The 21,787-nt window shown below is 49.0% G+C and overlaps 1 protein-coding gene across 2 annotated transcripts; it reads left to right on the top strand.

Annotated features, from left to right (window-relative positions):
* Window positions 1-2,574: 2,574 nt before the first annotated feature.
* Naa60 (N-alpha-acetyltransferase 60, NatF catalytic subunit) lies at window positions 2,575-20,143 on the top strand. Of its 2 annotated transcripts, none has more exons than XM_027940548.2 (6): window positions 2,575-2,728; window positions 14,440-14,555; window positions 15,722-15,851; window positions 17,689-17,785; window positions 18,666-18,900; window positions 19,887-20,143. In XM_027940548.2, the coding sequence occupies exons 2-6, from the start codon at window positions 14,446-14,448 to the stop codon at window positions 20,041-20,043; spliced, it is 729 nt and encodes a 242-aa protein (XP_027796349.1). In that variant the 5' UTR covers window positions 2,575-2,728; window positions 14,440-14,445; the 3' UTR covers window positions 20,044-20,143. The 2 variants fall into 2 exon arrangements, with proteins under 2 accessions (XP_027796349.1, XP_027796350.1); XM_027940549.2 differs by lacking the exon at window positions 2,575-2,728 and adding an exon at window positions 15,169-15,305 and having other exon boundaries at window positions 14,470-14,555.
* The last annotated feature ends 1,644 nt before the right edge of the window (window positions 20,144-21,787 follow it).

The following is a 21,787-nucleotide window of genomic DNA, read 5'->3' as shown; positions in this document are numbered from 1 at the left end:
GGGGAAGAAGAAACAACTTTCCAGAGAACTCCTGATGAAACGGAAATTCTAGAGGAGAGAGGTGGCAGCTCTGCCTAGACTTCACAACTGGATGAAATTCAGTTATAGCAAAACTTTCAGTTCAATAGATTAACTGAAGGAGAAGATGATCATTACAAAGCTAGTAATCTGTTGGATTAAGAAGTAGAATACAGCAGTGCAAAACCAAGAAGGCAGAGACTTGGAGGATGGATTAGAACTATGCTCCCTATGATTAGATTGTTCCTGAAACAATCCCCATGACCAGGAGATGCCCCTCGCCCTCTCTTGCTTAGGCCAGGGTCGTCTGAACTGTCACCAAGCCAAGGGAGAAAGGGTTGATCTTAATTGATTAAACCAGTGAGGGACCACTTTGAAACAGTGTGGGGCCAAGGCCACTCAGTGGGAGAGAGTGGAATATTTTCTTAGTAGCAACACATGGTGCCCAAGTTGTCCTGAGGATAATTGAGATCTTGTTTAAACACAAGGCTTGGCACATAGGAAGCCCTGGAGAAATTGTAATCATTTTCTCATTTGGGTTTAAAAAGAGTGTTCTCAAAGTTTGGATGTATATGCCAAGTTCATCTTATAGTGCAATACACAGAGCCCTGAAAATAACAATGTCCTCACTGTGCAATCACCTAGGGCATGCTTCTCAAATTTTAACATGCTTACCTTTCTTCACCTGGGGATCCTTTCGAATGCCAGTGCCTGAGCTAAATGCCCTTGGATTCAGTTGATCTGGATGAAGCCTGAGGTTCAGCAGTTTTAACAAATTCTAGGTCAGATTCTGAACCACAGCCCAGGCTGGGGTGCAAGGACCCAGGTCAGGTTTTGCCTCTCCTGTGTAACTGAAGGGGTTTACTACTGTTTCCATGTCCTAGCAAACGGGAGAGTGGAGAGTAGGCAGTTTTCTTTTTCTAACCCACCTTTTTACTTTGAAAATTTCAATATTCCTGAATATCTAAAAGAATAACGTAACCACCTGTGCACCCTTCACCTAGCTTCACCAGTTAACATATCAGCAATGGCCTTTTAAGGATGTGACACAGAAGTTGCCGACCTCACTTTCCCTCTTGGTCACCAGTAAAAACTTTAGAACAGAGCCCGCCCTTGCTGCAAGGAAGGCTAAGTATAAGCTTATCTTGACAATGATTTGGCCTGCTGTAAGGAGTGGGATTTTATCACTACAAGAAGATATGACAGCCAAGTGTGGTGGTACATGCCAGTAATCCCAGTAACTGGGGAGACTCAGGCAGGGGGATCTCAAGTCCAAGACCAGCCTCAGCAACTTACAGAGACCCTGTCTCAGAATTTAAAAACAAAAAGGGCTTGGGGTGTAGCTCAGTGGTAAAGAAGTGCCCCTGGGTTCAATCCCCAATATCAAAAAAAAAAAAAAAAAAAAAGCAAAAAACGAGACATGACAGATTAGAATTCCTTCGGATTTCTTTTCTGAAAGAGGAAGAAGTATGGGACAATGGATTCCAGGGGAATACTCTCCTAAACACTGGTTAGATGAATCCTGTAACCAATTGTCTTTTCATATTGGATTCTGAAAAGCTTGCAGTTAAAAGTGCGGACATGTTTAAAAAGTAGGACTTCATAATGTGCATTTTATTACATGCCCACCCTCATTTTCCCTTTATTTTGCCATATTTGTGTGAATCTTATAATCAATCTTAATTTTTGTAACATGATTAACTAGAAATAATTCAACAATAACACACTAAATATAATCGAATGCTCAAAATGTCTTAAAGGGGTCCAAGCACTAACCACACCTGCTGCTAACAACAGCATATTTGTGGTGCTTAAAATGTAAGTCTACAGAGTTCTAAATAGTAGTATATGGATCTTCATCTGACCAAGTGATTTTCCAGCCTTTTGAAAAAGAATCTTACAGAAACTGTTACAAAAAGAAAACACAGGTTGCTATAAGGAGATCAAGATTCCGCTAGCTACTACATGGACAATAGACTTAACTATTCACTCTTGATCTAGTTAAGCCAAGTTACCTTTAAAACTTTAAAATCTTTAGGAACATTTTCCATCTCGAAATGTTTAAAAAATAGTTTTAACATTTCTAAGTACATTTTTTACAGTATTATGGGCACAAAAGTGTCTGCGATGACTTCAATCTCTTGGATAGTAATCAGATCCTTTGAGGTTATTCATTTCAACGCCTGGCCGTACGCAGCTTCTTGCTTCATCCTTTGGGTATGTGGAGCTCTGTCATTATTTGAAAGCAAGGTATGCGTTCCCGTAAAGTCTTTGCTCAGCACGTGTCCCCTAACAAGCTCTGGGTGAATTCCTCGATGAACCGCCGCAACCTGAGGCCACCTCGCGTCTGCTATTGCAAGCCACGACTTGCCAGAGGGCGCCGGCGCCGGGCTCCGCCCTACGAGCTTACGGTTCACCACCGCCGCTCCTCCACCCCGCCGGCTTAAGGGGGACCTGCCCGCTCCCAAGATGGCGGCGCTGGCGTCAGGGGGCGGTGCCGCGCGGGGCGGTGTCCAATCGGCTTCCGGGCTGCGGCGCGGCCGGGCACGGGAGGCGGAAGTGCCGCGGGCCGCCGCCTCCGTCCCGGCTGCGGCCCCTACCGGTTACATAACTCGTTGCGGGCCCCGCGCGGTCTCAAGTCCAGCTCCCTGAGCCCCCAGGATGCGCTGAGCCCCGCGACGCCCTCAGCTGCCACCGGCTCCCGCCCGAGGTGAGGCGGCGGGCTCTGGCCTGCAATGTGGAGGACGGGAGGCGGCTGCGGGCCGGGCCTGTAGGAGGCTGGGCTCTGGGGGCCAGCGCGTCCTCGTTGCTCGAGCGTCCAGCCCGCGGGCCGGTTCCAGTGGCGGCGAGAATTTGCGCCGGCCGAGAAGCGGGCGAGGGTTGCGGGTGGCCAGCCGTCGCCTGGGGTCATTTCCGCGCCGGGCCCCAGGGCGAGTTGTCGCGGAATTTGAGAACTAAAAGGCGGTGCGCGGAGTCCCGCCCCCGGGGTCTTGGAGGCAGAGGGTCTGGCCCGCGCCTCTGGGTACTTGTTGCGCCGGGCTGATTGTTGGCAGACTTGTTGGCCCTCCGGTGGGCTTCTGAAAGCCCAGGGCTCTGCCTTGGTCCCCTCGCGACTTCCCTTCCCAGCCGTAGTTTTAACACTAAGACAAATGCTCGCCTTCCGGGGAGCTTACGGACCGGCCGTGCAGACCCTCCACCACCTCTACGAATTGGGCACTTGCCAGGGAGATGAGGGGATCTGTAGCTTGTGTGGTTTGCCCCCTGACAAAGTTGAGGGAAAGCTGTGGGCCTTCTGTGAACCTCCGACAAATAGCTGTGCCCTGCCTGGAGGTGAGACAAGGAGGTACTCTGCAATAAACATGAACTTTGGCTGCTTCCTTGATCTCTGTTCCCTTTGCCAAGTCCTTGAGCTGGGTGAGCTTTTGTGCCACTCTTGTCACTCATTGGTCCTGAAAGAAAAGAGTAACAGCCCAACAGAGTGACACTCCAAGATGTACCAAATCCCTGGAGAGGTGGTTTCCTGTTACAGAGATTTTTCCCTTCTATCAAAACATCTAAAACATAAAACCCGTAGATGACGCATATCTGACGGAGCAGGGCAAGTTGTGTGGCTCAAAATGCAAATCTTGTATGACACTGTGAAGTCCAGGGGAGTTGTAGAAGTTCTGTGGTGGTATTTCTGACTGGGCAGGAAGAGGGTCACCTTCAGTATTGTTGAGTTAAAAGGGGCCTGGAGCAAAAACAGGTGTAGATACTCATCTGTGTGCATACATCAGTGAATTGGCCTAAGCTATAAAAGAGCAGATGGGAAAATCAAGCAGAAGAAAATGAAGGGCTATCTTTCCAGACCAACAGATTGATCACAACAGGGAACATAGGTCTTCATCCTCCTCTTGTAGAATTTTGTACCCATCAGAAATAAGGTGCAAATCAGCCCTCTGAGATTGTGGCATTCATGGACCCCTCCACTGGGCTGTGGTTTGCTGGAATTTCATCTCACAGAGATAGCAGATGTGCTAGATTTGTATTGCAAAGTCAGGCATGATCTGGTGTCAACACGCCAACATAAAGCATTGTTTATTTTCTTTCTTTCTTTTTTTTTTTTTTTAAGGTCTATATGTGTCCTATCTTTAGCCTCTCCCAGTTGTAATTTGAAGTGACTTTATCACCCCCTTTGTTTTAACCACACCCACGCACAGCGTGGGGAGTAACTAAAGATGTGAATTGTCCAAGTTGCTTAGCAACAGCATGCTTCTGACTGGAATGGAAGAAAACTCCTGGATGTCAGGATATTTGAAAATAAAAGATAGACCTGAAGCAAGACCAGGAAGGGTGCTGGTGTTCATGACCTGGAGATCACAGTGTGCTGATGACTTGGTGCCTCAGTGTACCTCTTAGCAACATTGTGGCATCTGGCAGCCTAAGAATTGTTTAGATCACATAGATATAGAATCCTTACCTTGCAGTTACAGGACACACATGTAGACAAAGTCTTCAGAGCAGTTCAGAGCAGTGACTGTCTTTGCTTGACCAAAATGGGCCAGAGGTCCCACTTCTTGGTAACAGCTCTCCCCATTGAGTTGAATGTGTCTGCTTATCAGGCAGGTCTTCTCTTAAATGGTGACTGCAGATCTACATTTGATATCCATTATTGCCTCATCATCCCCTGCAAGGAACTCACAAAACCCTCATGGCGGTTTTGACACCTGTGTTTCTCCTTTGCGGAAAGCAAGGCTGGGGTGTGGACTCTGTACTGAAGTGTATGTTGCTGGAACTGCTTTCAAGCCACATGCTGGTCTGCAGAGTGAAGCTGGAAAAGCTGGCTCTTTTAGGCTAAGTTCAAATGCTGACTGTGATTCAGAAAGGGTTGTATATGCCTTTGGTACTCCAGAGTTGGGCCTCCTTCACTGCAGTCACTCTTTTCAGCATGGCCTCTGGTAAGAACTAGCAGAGCAAGCAGTTCAGGGCCTGTCAGGAGCCCAGCAATCACATTGCTGATTTTAAAATGTCCTGTATGTTTGACCCAGACACACACGAAAGAGTTCATACTCTGCTGGGCACAGCAGAGTATGTGAAGTGCTTGTGAAGAAGGGGTCTGAATGTGGAGCCAAGGCTTTCTGCAGGAAGTGGTTTGGGGTCCAGGTCAGTGTCGAGCGGTGGTGCTTAATGCAGCTGGAATGCCCCAGTGTGGAAGCTGGCAGGAGAAGGACAGTCACCCTGAGGTAGCCACAGCTCTGAGCCAGGGGAGAGACATCAAATGAGGATCAGTTCCCTCATGTCTCTTTACCTCAGTCAGGATCTATGTGGCCAGGAGGAGCCAAACATACCAAAAATGATGGTGAAAGCAATCATGAGTGTGACAGCATAGATATTTCAAATGTCTCTTCAAATTATAAGGAGAATGACTACTTATTTTGCCCTAAAATAGACTTTCAGTTCTGGCTTTTAAATCTGGTGCCCTTGGAATAGCATGGCATTTGGGGCACTGATGCCAGAAATAAACATTCTAAACAGATTCAAAGTTCCAGCAAAGTAAAGATGTGGTCTTGGATAGGGACACGTAACAAATGTTGGAGAAAGTCCTTGTTCCTTTTGCTTTTATAGAAAGACAAAAGAAAGGTATTCTGTCATCTTTAGCAAAGCACATTTAAAAAAAAAATATTCTTCCAGCTCTATTTTTTGTGATATAATTATTGTTATTAAAATCAATGAAGTTCTTCTTTTTTGTTTATTCCTGAAGTAGGATCCATTAGGCAGCAAAGTATTGACATTTGAGCCCAGCTTGAAAATAACTGTTAGAAGAAAGCAATACCACTTTATAAAACAGCAGGTAGGTAGTATTTCCTTAAGTACTGAAAAGGACTCTTCTGGAAAATATTGATGCAGCACTATTTTCATCATTCCCTTGGCATTCGTGGATTGCCCTTAGATACTTTTCCCATGCTTGTTTTTCTAGAAGGTGCTTGTTCCACTGCCCTTGTAACCTGTTTGGTTCACTCCTGTTTTTTGTAGCATTCAGCACATCTCGCCAGTCAGACATTTGCTGATCCTCTTTAACCCAGAGTTTCAGATTACTTTGCTTACCCTCAGGACGCCCCATATAGCCTTTTACTAAAGTCTGCATGCAGAAAAGGGTACTGTCTCCCCAGGCAGCATGGCTTAGACACACCTGTGCAGCCTGCAGGCCCCTCACCAGGCAAGACCTTGCCTGTATCAAAACTATTTTTCTCATACAAACCACAAGAAATCTGTGACTATTATTATTTGGGGGGATGAGTACAAAATTCTTTATTGTTGCTTATGAATTATTTTTTTAAATATTTATTTAGTTGTAGTTGGACACAGTACCTTTATTTCACTTATTTGTTTTTATGTGGTGCTGAGGATCGAACCCAGGGCCTTGCACATGTGAGGCGAGCACTCTACGGCTAAACCACAACCCCAGCCCTTGCTTATGAATTATTAACTTTACTATGAACACAGATTAATTTTACACTTTTATACTTTAAAAACGAAAGATTCCATTCTCCAAAAATAAGCCCTTTTGGAAATGGTTGTCTTAAAACGTCAAAATAATTTTTCCAATTGGTCACAGGAACCCTGCTTGGCCACCCTATCTACAGGCTCCTCTACAACTTGCAGTCTTGTTGAGAACTTTTATTTATGGCACCAGTATCCCAAGTGCCATGAAAGTCAGTGCTTAGTCTGTCCAGATCAGGGCACAGGGTTTAAAAGTCAGTGCTTAGTCTATTTTAGTATAATAGGTACTAGTTCTACTCATAATTTGAAGAGATGCTGTAAAATTTCCCAGTCACTACTAATTTTAAATATCCTATATGACTATTTTAACAAACCATCTAAAAGTATTTATTTATTTATTTGATGATAAAAACAACCCAAGATTGTTGCAGAAAACTAAGAGGGAAATGAGTGATAAGACACAAACATCTGCCATGATTCCAGAGACAAATTCAGACAGGAGTTTGAGTTCCTTCTGAATATCATTTTAGTTAGAAAAGTTAACCTCAGCTAACTATAACTGAGGTTATAGCTCAGTTGTAGAGTTCTTGAGTAGCATGCATGAGGCCCTGGGTTTGATTCCTCAACACCCAAAAGGAAAAAGAAAAAAATGATCAGAATCAAATAGTAATTTATGCCAAATCTGACCTAATTTCATATTTAACATGTATTTGATTCTGGAGGATCTTAAATGCAAACCCAGAAATGGAAATATTAAAAAAAGAAAGAGAGAGAGAGAGAAGGAAAGAAAGAAAGAAGGAAGGAAGGAAGGAAGGAAGGAAGGAAGGAAGGAAGAAAAAAACCACAATAACCCCCAGTAGAAATCGCAGCAAAAGAAGCAAAGAGTGATGGGCCCCAGCCCCCTGTACCTTGTTTTCTATGCCAGGAACGTGAAGCTTTCAGGCTACTTAGCCATGGTGTCTGGTTTTGGCTCCACACTTTCTGGCCCCCAGTCTCCCATTCTCTTCCTCCTGGGTCTTGTTCTCTCTGTTCTTCCTCTTTGTCTTTGTCATTCTGCAGTTCTGATGCTGACTGAGGGGGCATCAAAGGTGAATCATCATTCCTTCAATCTGACTTTAGGGCACAGTCTGGCCCTAAACTTCACTAGTGGAGACCCAGAGTGACTGGGGGATTCAGCTGGTTGGTGAACAGGAAAGCACTGCCAGCCCAGCCAGGCAGATGCACAACACAGGCAGAGGCATCTTCCGCCTGTTGTGACCCTGTGCACTTCAGGTGTGGTGTTCAGGAAGGTGTGAGGGGATAGATTTCTTTGTCCCTGTGGGGGAAGAGTTTCCCTTTCCAGATCAGGTGACAGCAGTGTTTGCTGGTCTGCTGTTCACCATGGAACCCTCTAGCCAGAGCAGCAGTTTCTGTACTTAGGTCACGGTACAGGACAGCTCTGCAGCTCCCTGTGGGTGAGAGTCCCACTGCCCACAGCTAATTCTCCAGTCCCCAGAGCAGGGCTTGACCTTCGATAAGTTAATAATGTTCACACTGGGTCACAGTATGAAGTGGAGGGAATGTTCCACCAGAGGAAGGACTGGGTCTGGACCTGGGACCTCGCCAGAATCATGTAGTGCTATTTTTAACAGAGGCATAAAGAACATGGGGCCAAACCTGCAGTTTAAGGGAACAGATCCATGAGGAGTTTTTTGTTTTGTTGTTTTTTGTGATACTGGGGATGAACCCGGCAGCCCTCTACCACTGAGCTATATGCTGAGTCCCCCTCTTTTATTTTCATTGTTTATTTTGGGACAGAGTCTTCTGAGTTGCCACAGCTTGCCTCAAACTTTTGATCCTCCTGCCTCAGCCTCCTGAGTGGCTGGGAAGTGTGTGCCACCAGGCCCAGCTCCTTGTGGTTTTGATAACCACAAGATAGGATGGAGCAGCTTCCCATCTCCCTTTCTCTAGCCCTTTCCCTTGACCCCTGCTTTCTGTTTGCTGATACCATTCCTTCATTTAGCTGGTCCTAAACAGAATTTTGAACAAACAGAATCCTCTGGTGTCATTAGTTACTGCTTAAAGATGTGTAATGGGGCCGATATTATGGCTCAATGGTAGAGCACTTGCATAGCATGCATGAGGCACTGGGTTTGATCCTTGGCACCACATAAAAATAAACAAAATAAAGTCATTGTGTCCATCTACAACTAAAAAAAATATTTTAAAAAATGTGTCTCAAATTATATGTGGTCAATATATGGGCTCCCCTGAGAGCATGAAGATTTGAGTAAGAGGCTGCTGTTCAGAAAAAGAGAGGTGGGTGTTTGTTTCTTGTCACCCTGCAAATGACTCATCTTCCTACTACACTGAAGTCTGGAAGAAGCCCAGGCTGCTGTGGAGACGGCTTGCTCCGCCAGGACAGCTGCTCTCGTGAACACAGGAGCTGTGAATGGTGCCTTTGCCTCCTCCACACTCCGCTTTTAGCCCTTCGCCTATCTCACTGCTGTGCACGACAGTGTCACTGGTGTGTTTTTCCTTTTCTCCTCCATCCGTCCTAAAGGCAAAAGCTTAACATTCACCATTGTGGGGTTTCCCAAGCCAGTGGACCTGTGTCTGCAGAATCTCACATTCCCAGGGGCCTTGTGGTCCAGCTCCTGTTGGTGGAGGAGCTTGTGCATCTTCCTTCATGCTTTGCTTGGGAGGAAACTTGGTGTGCCCAGGGTGAGGGCAAGGACGGTGCTTTGTCATGGAACAAAGGGACATGAGGATCTGAGAAAGAATGACCAAGAGAAGAGCTGCACAGAGTTTGGGGAGGGATTTTCCTGAGGGGAGGCTGCTGGGTCTCAAAGAGGGGCAGGGGCAGCTGGGATGGACTCCCATGAGCCACGTAGAAGTTGGTGAGTCTAAGAAGAGAATGAGGGAGGAAAGCAGGAGGCTGGCAGCAGGTCCTGGTATTAAAGGCCAAGGAAGCATCAGGGAGGCCTGTAAAGACGTTTCTTGCACAAGGATATCTACGGTCCCTTAGAGGGAATTTTGTGCAGCAGTGAAGATTGTAAAATGCAGGATGGGGGCCTGTGTGGATCAGGGAGGAAGGAGACGTAGAGCTGGCTGGGGCCTGTGTCATCTTCCCGGAAACTTGGAGGAAGGTGGTAGAATCCTCTTAGAGTCACAGGAAAGAAGCTGAAGCACAGAGCTGGAGAGCCATCCTGGGACTCATGGTTGCTGGGATTAGCCTGGGGAGCTGGGACTCTAGATTTCAGCAGGATCTGGAGCACAAGGGGCACAACATAGAAGGCATGTGGAGGGCCAGCCTGGCGCTGGCAAAGATGAGCCATGGTAAGAAAGAGAAGGAAGGCCCAGGTAGTGTGGCCATGCTGGCTGGACCCGATGGCTGCTCCAGAGGTTGAGGGTGGAGTCCAGTGCACCTCTCAAGCAGTTAAGAGAGCAGGATAAGCTTTCAAAATTCTGCTGATTCGTCTGGTAACAGAAGCAGCATCTCTGAAGAAGTGGGTGGCCCCTGTGGACTTGGGGGCAACAGGACTGGGCCTGCCAAGGAAAGCAAACTCCAGGAAATAGGGTTGCCCCCACCTTCTTACTCCGGGTGTGAGCGAAGTGCTTCTGTGTCACCAGGAAACCCTTCCTCCCTAAACTAGAACCTGCGGGATTCTATGTCCCTCGGATCCTGAATGCCCCAGCACTTTGCAGTGATGTGTGGCACAGGATGTGCCTGTGCCTGTGCCTGGGGATGTTGGGGTATCTTGCAGCTCTGTTTCCCTATGTGAGCCAAGCACATGGAAGCCCTGGGAAGTGGTGTTGGTGAAGGGGTGCCCTGCCTGGCTCTGCAAGTGGAGATGGTGACAAGTGGAGGTGCCAGCCTCTTCCTACTGCCACAAGACCTCAGGGAAAAGTGGCCTTCAGTCCTGTGACTGGAGGGATTATTTCAGTATGAAGGGGGGGGGGGGGTTGGTTTGCAAACAGCCTCACAAAATTGAGGTAGGAGGAGTGAGCAGTGAGGAAACCAGAGCCAGTTGGGTCCAGTTTCCAGCAGGGCGTGCTCTTCATTTGGATCTTGGAAGATCCTTTGTCTGCCCCTCTTTGGATTGCTTCAGTCACCCATGTCCTGAAGACAAAGGGCCAGGACATCCAGGGAGAAACTCCCCAGCTCATGTTCTGCCTTAAAAAGTCAGGTGAATTTCTGATTCTCCTCTATACTATGTCTGCTTGTCATAGAAAATGTGTCTCAGGCCTTTTTAGGCAAACATACCAGAAGATGGCTCACATGTCTGTGACTTTGGTGCCCCCATCCCCCCAGCACAGCCATAGTACCCATTCCATTTAGAGGGCCTGAGACAGACAGTGCCAGTCTCCATCTCCCGGGGCCTCTGTGCTGACTTCTCTCTGCTGATCCCTTTACTGTAGCTGAGTCATTGAGATTCTTGGCTCTGTCTCGTAGTAACCTTAGAGCAGTGGGGCATAAGTATTTGTTGGAAAGTTCCAGATGGGCACATGAGGGTCCCCACAGGTGCCAGCACCAGAGTGTTGGTCATGTGAATGGCACATGAAGTCATCTAGGGCTCAAGCCTGGCTCTGCTCTAAGCCTTAGTCACTCTGTCTTTCCGGCATTGGTTGTGCTTCATCACCTGAGGAAAGCCTCTCAGGTGAATGGAACGCATAGTCATAGGCCCAGTGCACTGGTCCTGCGGGCTGCTGTGGGCCTGGAGAGTTCTTTGACCAAGCCCTGTGTCAGGAGATGGCTCAGAGGTGGGTTGGTTGGAACATTCTTTGCCATCTACTGAGGCTTTGGCCCTGCCATTTTTAGGGGCCCCACACTTACCTGGGTTAATTCACAGTTTTGTTTAGCATAGGAACTGGCTACCAACAGCATTGAGAGCCTGGGAGATGGATGTCCCTGCATGGGCAGACAGCATGGCCACCTGAGGCCAACCATGGCCCAGAAGAGAAGCTTCCTGTGTGGTCTCAGCCTGTCCAGATAGAGGTGTTTTGGTGTCTGTTCTCACTTATGTTCATAGGCACAGATCTCCCACAGAGCAGGTTGGGTGGCAACAGTGATCCTCACAGATTCAGGCCCCTGATCCCCAGAAATGGCTTGCCAGACCTGAAAAGAGGACCTGCTTAGTCAAAAGACCTCCTTTAACCAGCTCCAGCCCAAGGCCAGCCTTCCCACAAAAGGATGTGTGAGGTGGGAGCAGGGTGAGGAGACATGGGGCTGTAGCCCTGCCTCTGGGAGTCTCGGCCTCTAGATCAGCATAGACCCCTGGTCTAAAGGGAGGCTAGTAAACCACAGGCCAGTGGCCCGACATCTCCTCTCGTGGCACAGTGTGGCCAGCATCTCCCACCTCGTTGCTGCCAGTCAGATCAGACACTGTGATCACAGTGTTCTCCCTCCGTCGAATGTGACTTATTTTTGTTTTTACACCAAGGCCTCTAAAGAATTGGTCTTTAGAAACATGGAAGTACTTTCAATAGGAATGGGAGAGTCTACAAAGTTGTGTGTCTCACAGCCTGTTTTTTCTTCAAAGTGGAACTGGGAAGAGCCTTGTCCCAAGAATACTAAGGAAAAAAATGTGTAAATCCCAGGACATAAGAGATTCTAGTTTACTATGGATTTCTCTCTTTTCTATCAGGCCTCAACAGAAATTTGTGTTTGTTTGTTTGCTTGTTTGTTTGTTTGTGGTGCTGGATTGAACCCCGGGCCTGTGCATGTGAGGCAAGCACTCTACCAACTGAGCTATATCCCCAGCCCTCTCAACAAAATTTTTTAAAAAGCTTTTAAATCATCATTGATGTTTGTATACACAGACAATGTCATGTACCATAGAGTTCAGCTTGTTTGGACAGGTGTGTATGGAGGTAATCATTACCACCACAATCAACGTACACTTGTATCCCCCAAGAAGTCATTCCCTGATCCCCAGGACCTTTGTGGTCAGTCCCCTGCCCCAGGCAACCACAGAGATCCAAGCCTTGCTGCTTCTGTTTCCTATGTGTCAGCCTCTCAGTTCTTGAGGTAGGTCTGCCTGTGGTCACCCAGGCCATGGCTCTGCTGGTTGGTGTCATTTGCCCGTGCACATACTGCTCTTTCTGGGGAGAGCTAAGCAATGATTTCCTGTTCAGAATCAGCTATGTTGTGGGAGCTTAGCTGATAGGACTTCTAGAGCTCTGCCTGGGGTGAAATGATGGGTAGGCATCTTGTTCCATCCTTCACTGGGGCCTGCAGGCTGCTGAAGCTGAAGGCGACTCAGACATAAGCCATGGTCAGGTTGGCAGGCACAGCGACCTTGAGCAGCTGGTATGGCTGAGTGTCCAGGTCCCTTAGCTCTCTGCACAGTGCCTGGACTGAGGCAAGTAATGATAGTCCTTCCCTGACCACATTTATCATGAAAAGTTTCAGATATAGCAAAGTTGCACATATAGGGTGATAGATGCCTGTGGTGTGCCCTGCTACCCACTAGGTTCAAAAGTTGATAGCTTTTTGTCATACTCACTTCATAGGTAAATTTTTTTTTGAGCCATTTAAAACAGACATCATGGTTCTTCACTCCCAAGTATTTCAGCGTTCATCTCCTAGGAAATATGTTACCTCTCTGCCTTATGGCATGTAAGAAAATTAGTAATAGTTTCATAACATTCCCTCCTGGCCAGGCTGTTTGTCTCCCCAAAGTGTTGTTTCAACTTTATTTCTCTGGTAGGGCTTTACTTATTAAATCTAGTTCTCCTTGTCTCTTCTCATTTACTTTGTATGTTTGACTTTGACTTCCTGAAAAGAATTAATGTGGAATGTCAGACATCTGAGTTTCTTGGAGCTCTTTTCTCTTGTTGTTCTGTGCTGAGTGTTATCTGCAACTAGGAAGTTTGGTCTAAAGGCTCCATTGGGTTCAGAACCAGTTTTGGGCAGGAACCCCTGAAGCTTGGTCCCAACCCAAGGCCTGAGAGGCAGGGCTGACCTAAGGCTGGGGAGGGCCCTCCGCTGGATGCCTGTCAGCGGGCTTTTACCTCCCTGCCTCTCACCTGCTGGTCTAACACTCTGATGGCGTCTGGGTTCTGAGATTTCCTTTGGTAGTTTCAAAATAATGACTTTATGATTCTGTCATTATTTCTAATTTTACTGAATTTTGTTCTTTTGTGATAACTTTTCCTCAAAAAAAGAAATAATAGACTAACACAAAAAAGAACTTTTCCTTGGCCATTTAAGATGAGCTGCACAGTTCCTCCTAGGAAGACAGGATGAGTGTGTAACCCTTTCCATTTTGATTACTATTTTTCAACTTGAAAAAGAGGAAACTGTTTTCCCTTTTGTCAGAGCCCAGCTCTTGGCCTCCCTCCCTCACTTGCCTTTTCTTCCTTTCTTTCTCTCCTTCCTTCTTTCCTTCCTTCCTGAGTAAAACAGGCAGCTGCTCAACCATTAGCCTGGGCTGAGTGTACTTTCTGGGTTTAAAAGTTGCTGGCAGTTGATTTGAACTCTGGGTGCCTGTGTTTGCTAGACGGAGGAGAAGTTGAGTATGATCCACTGTGGTGCTAGCTAGCACTGCTTGCCTGGGACACCCAGCCATTCCCTGGCCCCAGGGGAATGAGCCCCATATCTGTGTTTGGTTGCTGCCAAGCCATGATTGGAAGAAGTCGGGCTGGCTGGGACTGTTGTGCGTCTGAAGTTGTGGGACGCAGTCATAAGACATGAAGCCAGGCCACTGTGAGGAGCTGTGGCACCTCAGAACAAAGAAGAAAGAAAAAACATCCCACAGACAGCTTGCTAGCTCTTCCTCATCTGCAGAAAGGATGTGACCGTGACACCTGGAGGCTATATGGGTGTGAGAGAAGACACTCCATCATGGGAAGCCCCAGGTCCCCTCCTGCCTACCTGCCTGCCTGCCCGCCAGGGTCAGTGTACAGAAGAGAACAGGTGAACGTAATGTGAGGTAATGCTGCCTCCTCTCCCTGCAGGTGTGAATGACAGAGGTGGTGCCATCCAGTGCCCTCAGCGAGGTCAGCCTGCGTCTCCTCTGCCACGATGACATAGACACTGTGAAGCACCTGTGTGGTGACTGGTTCCCCATCGAGTAAGTGTTGGGCACCTGTGTCCCAGCTGCAGGATGCAGGGGTGAGGGGAGAACATGGATCCACAAGTGCTGAAACTGGAAGAGGACCCATCAGCCCATGTTGTCACAATGTACAGTTAGGAGCAGGCCTGGAAGGGCCTTGGCAGTCCAGAGTTACCAGGTGGGCAGTGGAGCTCAGCCCCTGTGTCTGTCTGCTCCACGGCTCTTCCCACCTCACCTCCTTCCTCATGTGAAGTTCCCCAAAAGAAATCTGCTCAGAAACTTTAATTACAGATATGTTCAGTGAAGTGCTATATATAATGCAGAGGTCTCTTCTCAGAACTTGATGGGCCTAAGGCCTCAGGCTCTCAGGAGATGGAATGATGGTCTGTGCACTGGTCTGTGCACTGTGAGATAGCAGCACTACATTCTGACCACAGGGCCAGCTGTGTACCCCTGGAGCTCGGAGGAGCTTGGGCAGTACTCAGCCCTGTGAGGAACTTCTCACTGGATGGTTGGTGTGGCCTTTGCAGAACTGAGTAGGGCAGAACGCCGCGCCCCTGTATCACGTCCTCCTGCTCTTGGTCTGAAGAATGTGTCCAGTCTAACCTGTTAGGTCTCTCCCATCTTTAAGAAGGAAAACCCATGAATCCCAATGCCTTCCCCCGCCTGACCTGTGCTGGATCTGCCTGACATGACCACATCCTGGGCCTTTGCATGAGGTGTTCTCCACGTTCCCCTGGGGGTGGGGACTGCATCTCGGCTTTCTTGGTGAGCAGCCCTAACGACATGTTGCCCTTGAGGTTGTGTTCCCCCCTTCCCGCCCGTCCAGGGAAGTATTGGAAACTCAGAGCCACCCACCTGTGAACTTGGCTCTTCCTCAGATCACTTCCACGAGTTTTCAGTGCCAAATCACCCAGTGTCCTGGGTTACCAAGGGTCCTAAGATCTCAGCTTGCCCAGATGAGAAATAGGCCACTTTGTGCTTCCCTCCATGAATTGCTCCATGGAGGCAATTTTATTGGAGTTTTCTTTCCTTTCTCATATCGTAGATCTAGTAAAATCATTTTTACATCGGCAGTTCCCATTCCTGCCTGGAATGTTGGCTGCTTTTTAGAAGAGAGCTGTGATAGGTAGTTAAGTGATGGCCAGAGCCCCACAGGCTCACCTGAGTGTGTCTTTCCCCAGGTACCCAGACTCATGGTATCGTGACATCACATCCAACAAGAAGTTCTTCTCCCTTGCTGCGACCTACAGAGGTGCCATTGTGGGAATGATAGTAGCTGAAATTAAGAGCAGGACCAAAATACATAAAGAGGTACGTCTGTGTGGTGGTAGACACGATAGTCACCGGACATGGCTGCAGGGGACTTGCGATAGAGTCACACGAGTGCACTGTGGCCCTGTGTCTCAGGAGCCTGTAACCTGAGGGTTCAGAGCAGCGCATGAGACTCGTGTCCGGTCGGCTTCTGTGTGTACCTGACATAGGAGTACGTGTGCCTTCACACATGCAGCAAGTAATAAGACCTCAGCAGGCCTAACAAGGACAATCATTTTGAAGCAGGAATGATACATTGAATATCTGCACAGTTGTCATGTGATACAAAAATGTCTGATTTGTGTTGGTGGCAATGCCATAGAAACTGCCAGTCCTACTGTGGTTTGTTCAAGGAAATGCTAAGTTCCAGCTCAAGTCTAGTGAAAGTAAAGATATACCCAACCTCACAGATCCCCCTCAGGCCTCCCTACCTACCTCAGAATGCTGAGCATCTGCAGCACCCTCAGGTAGGCACGCGTGCTCTAAATATAAGCTGTAAGGCCACAGGCACATACCACATTCCTCCTGACTGACTTTGATAGATTCTGCTAGTAATTATGGTCACAGTGACCCAATAGTGTTTACCACACTGGTATTTACTCCAAGGAGGGGGAAACCTGAGAGCCTGCCTAGCCTGCATGAGGCCCTGGGTTCTATCCCCAGCACCAAACAAAAAGCAAGGAAGGCGACATCTCTTCCTCTTAAGGAGCCAGGACCACTGATGTCTACCCCAATTCGTGTGTGATTGTTTTAGCGCAGTTGTTTTCATCTGAGAGTAGCTTTTTCTAGCCTAGCTCCTCCTGAGCCTCTTCTTCCATTGTTCAGTGCTAAGATATAGCAGAGAGAGAGCAAGATCAATATTCTTTTGATCTTTCCTCTTCTGTGGGACACTGTCCCACTTTCTCCTACCTTGTTACCTGATTCTCCCTCTTGTAGATTTTTCCTAGGTGCCCCCAGGCCATCAGCCAGCTTCCCCACAAGGGTGACTAGAAATTTCTGGAATGTGTTTGTTTTCCCTCCAGGCAGGCTTGGGGACCATTTTGCTCTTGGACTTCAGGAGGGGAACCTCTACACCCCAGCACTCACGTGGGCCTTTCTGAGAGACTGAGTGGGTTCGACCCTGGGGAAGGCAGGGCCACTTAAACACCGTCAGCCAGGGCTTCAGGCAGAGTCTACATCTGCTGGGTTCACTGTGGGTGGGGTGCTGACTCAGAGCAGGGCCCAAGCCTACCCCACCCGGCATGATTGGGGAGCAAAAAGGCTGAGTCGCCCAGCGTCCATCCTTAAGGAAGCAAACCACACACCTGGCAGGTCCTTCCTGTTCTTTATGAAGTGGAAGAATTAAGAAGCTGTTGGTGGCTGGATTCACCATTGTCCCATGCAGGGCTCTGCGTGGAGATGCTGGTGGAGCCCTGCAATGCTCTTCCTGGCATGGGTAGTGGAGGAGGGCATGTGTTCGCCTGCACACCCTCCTCAGGACCACCAGGGCATAATTGTCCATCTGTCTCATTGCTGTATTGAACACCTGCTACACATCCCTGCTGGACAGGTGTGCCTTTGTACCTGCCCTAAGCTACCTAGTTTTGGCACGAAGCAGCCTCTCATCCTGCAGAAAAGCCCCTCACGGTGCATCTTCACAGTAGCCGCCCTCTGCCAGCAGGGCCCAAATGCTCTCAGTTCCATGGGCAGGCAGGGTGACTTTCCCTTACCCTCTTTGTTCTTCCCTTCCCACCCATGTGGCTCCAGGCCTCAGGGCCAGGGGAATGGGCACGTAGACCACGGACAGACTCTGCCATGTACTCTGTGCTTTATCCTGACTCCATCTCTTTCTCTTTAGGATGGAGATATTCTAGCCTCCAACTTCTCTGTTGACACACAAGTTGCGTACATTCTAAGTCTGGGAGTAGTGAAAGAATTCAGGAAGCATGGCATAGGTAAGGGGCAGTGGGCTTATGTTTTGGGTACCCTTCCCCCCCAATTTTGTCACTTCCCTTGTCCTGATGAATCCAGCTTCTAAATGATCCTCAGTCACCTCCTCCTGCCTGTCTTGGGTCAGACCCACATTATCTCTCTTCCCAGCACGTCTCCCACCCCACTGGCCTTCCCCATACTCTTTCCACACATCACAGGCCTTTCCACAGTAGCTTCCTTCCCAAATCTGTCACAATTGGATCAGCATCTGCTCCCAGGTGGCCTCGCAATAGACCAACCCTTTTGCCCTCCTACTACCACACACAACAGCTCTGTCTGTTGGCTAGACGCTCTCTATTGAGAACAGAAAACATAAATGAAGAAATAGAACACACCAACATTCATCAGATGCATGTCATCAAATTCCCGTTCCACTCGGTCACAACAGTGAGCAGCAGTCTTCATTTTAAGCTCAGGGCCTCCAGTTTATTCTTATCGTCTAAAAGATTGGTGTGCCTCCACTGTCTGTCCAGTCCTCAGGAGGGCACCTCCAGGCCATGCAAGTGGCCCACAGTGGTCTGCAGCTCACAAATTCCATCTGGCCATGAGCTTTCACAGTGGGAGGTGACAGGAGGCTGGGATCTGATCTGAGCACAGAGACCTTGGACTCTCACAGAAGTCACAGCCCCATCCTCATTGCCCTTTCTAATTGGCCTGCCATGCCAGGTGTAGTGGCTCACACCTGTAATCCCAGTGACTTGGGAGACTGAGGCAAGAGAATCATAGGTTCAAAACCAGCCTGGGTCTTGAACCTATGTCTTAGCAAGACCCCCAGCAACTTGGACCATGTCTCAAAATAAAATAACTGCTTTACTATGTGTAACCCTCATCTCCTCTCTCAAGGTTCCCTTTTACTTGAAAGCTTAAAAGATCACATATCAACCACAGCTCAGGACCACTGCAAAGCCATCTACCTGCATGTCCTCACCACCAACAACACAGCGATAAACTTCTACGAAAACAGAGACTTTAGGCAGCATCACTATCTGCCCTATTACTACTCCATCCGAGGGGTCCTCAAAGATGGCTTCACCTATGTCCTCTACATCAATGGCGGCCACCCTCCCTGGACCATCTTATATCCTTTGCTGCTGGGGGAGGACACATGACTTCCTGGCTGGGGGCTGCTGAATCAGTCAGTCAGCTCCATGCTCACCTTCAGATGATAATCAGGTGTGCTGTGCATGGGTCTGATCAGTGTGAGGAAAGGAGGTCCCCAACTTCAGCCTGGCAGGAGGGATGGGTTTTAACCCCTTGGGCCCAAGATCCATCCATCCGCTCCACAATCACTGATGGACAACCTCCTGTGCTGGGTGTGCTGGGTCAATAGTGAGCAAAGCAGACCAAAGCCCCTGCCCAGGCAGCCTGTGCTATCAGGAGAGAAGAATGAGTGAAAAAACTTTTACTTTCTTTGAACACTTGGGTTCACATTTTCCTCATAGTAGGGGCACAACCCCAGAAGTGTTCCCCACCCCACTGCCTCCTCTAGCTCTTTGTCCAGCCCTGGCAGGAGGAAAACCAGGAGATGCCACAGCAGTTGTGGGGTTGGTGGCAGGGGGAGTGGTGTTCAAGTGAGTAAGTCTAGGGTTCATTCACCTCAAAGACAAGCAAACAGGGAAGAGGGAGGTGACCAGAACCAGGGAGGCCACGGAGCTCATGTGAAGTCAGGCCCCTGTGGGCATCCAGGCATCAGCACCATTGAGCCCCATCTTGAAAGGACAGGGCTCTGTTCCTCCTGTGCTAAGGTTTGGGAGTCTGGGGAAGGATCAGGAACAGTTGTCTCCTGATAGACCCCTGCCTCATTCCCTATGTATCACCTTAGAATGGGCATCCTGTCTTTGAGCTAAAGGCTTTGCCCAAAAGGTGCTTTTATCATCATCCTCTACCATTGCTATTATTCAAAGTAGAAGGCTCCTCTATCAAGGCTTTCCAGTGCTCTGCAGTGCTCAGTGAGTGCTTGGACCTCCACAAAGTGCAGTGTTCCGTCTGTATGCCGACTGTGTGTCAGTGTGTGCAGGCAGGCAGGACTGATGGGGGAAGTCATTCTTCCTTGACAGAGTCCACGGACTATATCCAGCACCTGGGCTCAGCACTAGCCAACCTGAGCCCTTGCTCCATCCCACATAGGATCTACCGCCAGGCTCATAGCCTTCTCTGCAGCTTCCTACCATGGTCAGGCATCTCCACCAAGGGTGGCATCGAGTACAGCCGCACCATGTGATGCCAGCTGGGTAGCTTCTGCCAGACCGCACCCCTCAGCACCCTGCAGAGCCCACCTTCCTGTCCATCTGATTTTTGCTTTCCTCTGCAAGGAGCTGGCGGCCACCTGCCAGCCCATTGGCCTGCCCCAGCTGCAGGCCTGGTGCTACGCGGGCTCAGGAGCAGAGCGTGCATCTGGTCTCCAACAGGTAGGAGCAGATGGTAGGGCAAAGAGATCCTGGCACACACAACAGCAAAAATAGAAGTCCCTAGACAGGCACCTATGAGTGTTTCCCATCCAACTTAGAAGCTTTGTGAAAGAGAGCAGGAAACCAGAGAGAGATGCCTCGAGCCCCTGACCATAACTTTATCTTTTCACTTCCTGAACTACTTTTTGTTGTTGTTGTTAAAATAATGCAATTAAATGGTTCAAAAATTGAAAAGGTACAAAAAGATCAAGTCCCTCCTATCTGTGTCCCTAGTTGCTCAGCTTCTTTCAAGCAGTGCCCAGTGACCTGTGTCTTGGGTCTGCTTCCAGAAGTTCCACACACACTCAGCTTTAACACAGCACCACTGCCAGCATCCTGCCTAGTGGCCTTTCCAAGCCAAAGCCCTGTGTGTGCTTCCCAGGGTGAGCACCACATAGGTGACGCTTCTGCTCAAATGCGGCTGCTCTGGTCACCCATGTTGTTTTGAGGCTATACTCAAGGCTCCAGAGGACATCAGAGCTGGAAGGGACATAGGGATCTAAAGCCCACTCCCTGTGTACACCCACATGGAGGGTTGGTGACTTAAGCAGGCTTTGTGGCTATCTGGTTGTATACCCAAGTATGGAGCCATTGGTGCTTTTATTTGCACCAGGACTGAGGGGAGCCTGATGGCCATTGGCAGGAATGATGGACCTGAAGAAGAGCTCATGCTTTGGGGGCACTCTGGCCCCCACCTGCAGGTCATAGGCCAGACAGTGGGGATGGGCAAGAGTCCCACACTGCCTTCACCCTGCCCCGCTCTCCTCTTCCCTGCAGGCTCCCTGGCTCTCCTGTTTTTGGAAACCTGCCTCCACCGGGTGCCCTGGTCCTGCCTCCATGCACTTTCACCATCCCCTCGGCCCTGCCAAGTGTGGCTGCATTCTCCGGGAAGGGGCTGTCCTCACCAGCCTCTCCCACTCCACTGCCTGTTCCTTCAGCTCCTTCCTGCAAAGCCAGACTGAACTTTCTACTGTGAAGAAGAAGCATAAGTATTGTGGACACCCTTGACCTGAAGACATAGGAGCCTCATAAGAAGGGGGTGCAGTAAAGAGAATTCCAGGCTTTTATACAGGACCCACCCCAAGAAGCCTAGAGGGTGGGGGTCACCCCCTACCCCCCACAAGAGGCTATGGAGAGGTGGGCAAAGTAGGGTTGGCTGTTCGGGAAAGTAGAGCTCCAGGGCCCAGCTCTGGCACAGTGGTCGGATAATGGGACAGTTCCTTCTTCCTCAGTGGCCTCCTGCTATCTGTTTCCTGTTTCTGGAGAGATCATCCTGCCTGCTGGATTGTGACATGCTGCGTGCAGCTGACCTTCCTGGGAGTGGGACTGAGGCGCCCACGAGGCACTTGCCTATCCTTCCATGAGCTGAATGAAGCTACGAAGCTTGGTCAGATGCAGACATAAGGGGGCTGAGCTCCCCGCTGGGCATCATGGCTGCCAAAGGCTGGTGGGGCCTGGCCTTGGGGTCAGGGGCAGTCAGTGCCTGAGGCGCCTCAGCCTCTGAGGGCTGAGGCCATG

The sequence above is a fragment of the Marmota flaviventris genome, chromosome 19 (assembly GCF_047511675.1).
Source record: "Marmota flaviventris isolate mMarFla1 chromosome 19, mMarFla1.hap1, whole genome shotgun sequence".
Lineage (NCBI taxonomy): Eukaryota > Metazoa > Chordata > Mammalia > Rodentia > Sciuridae > Marmota > Marmota flaviventris.
This window is presented reverse-complemented; position numbering and strand designations above follow the sequence as displayed.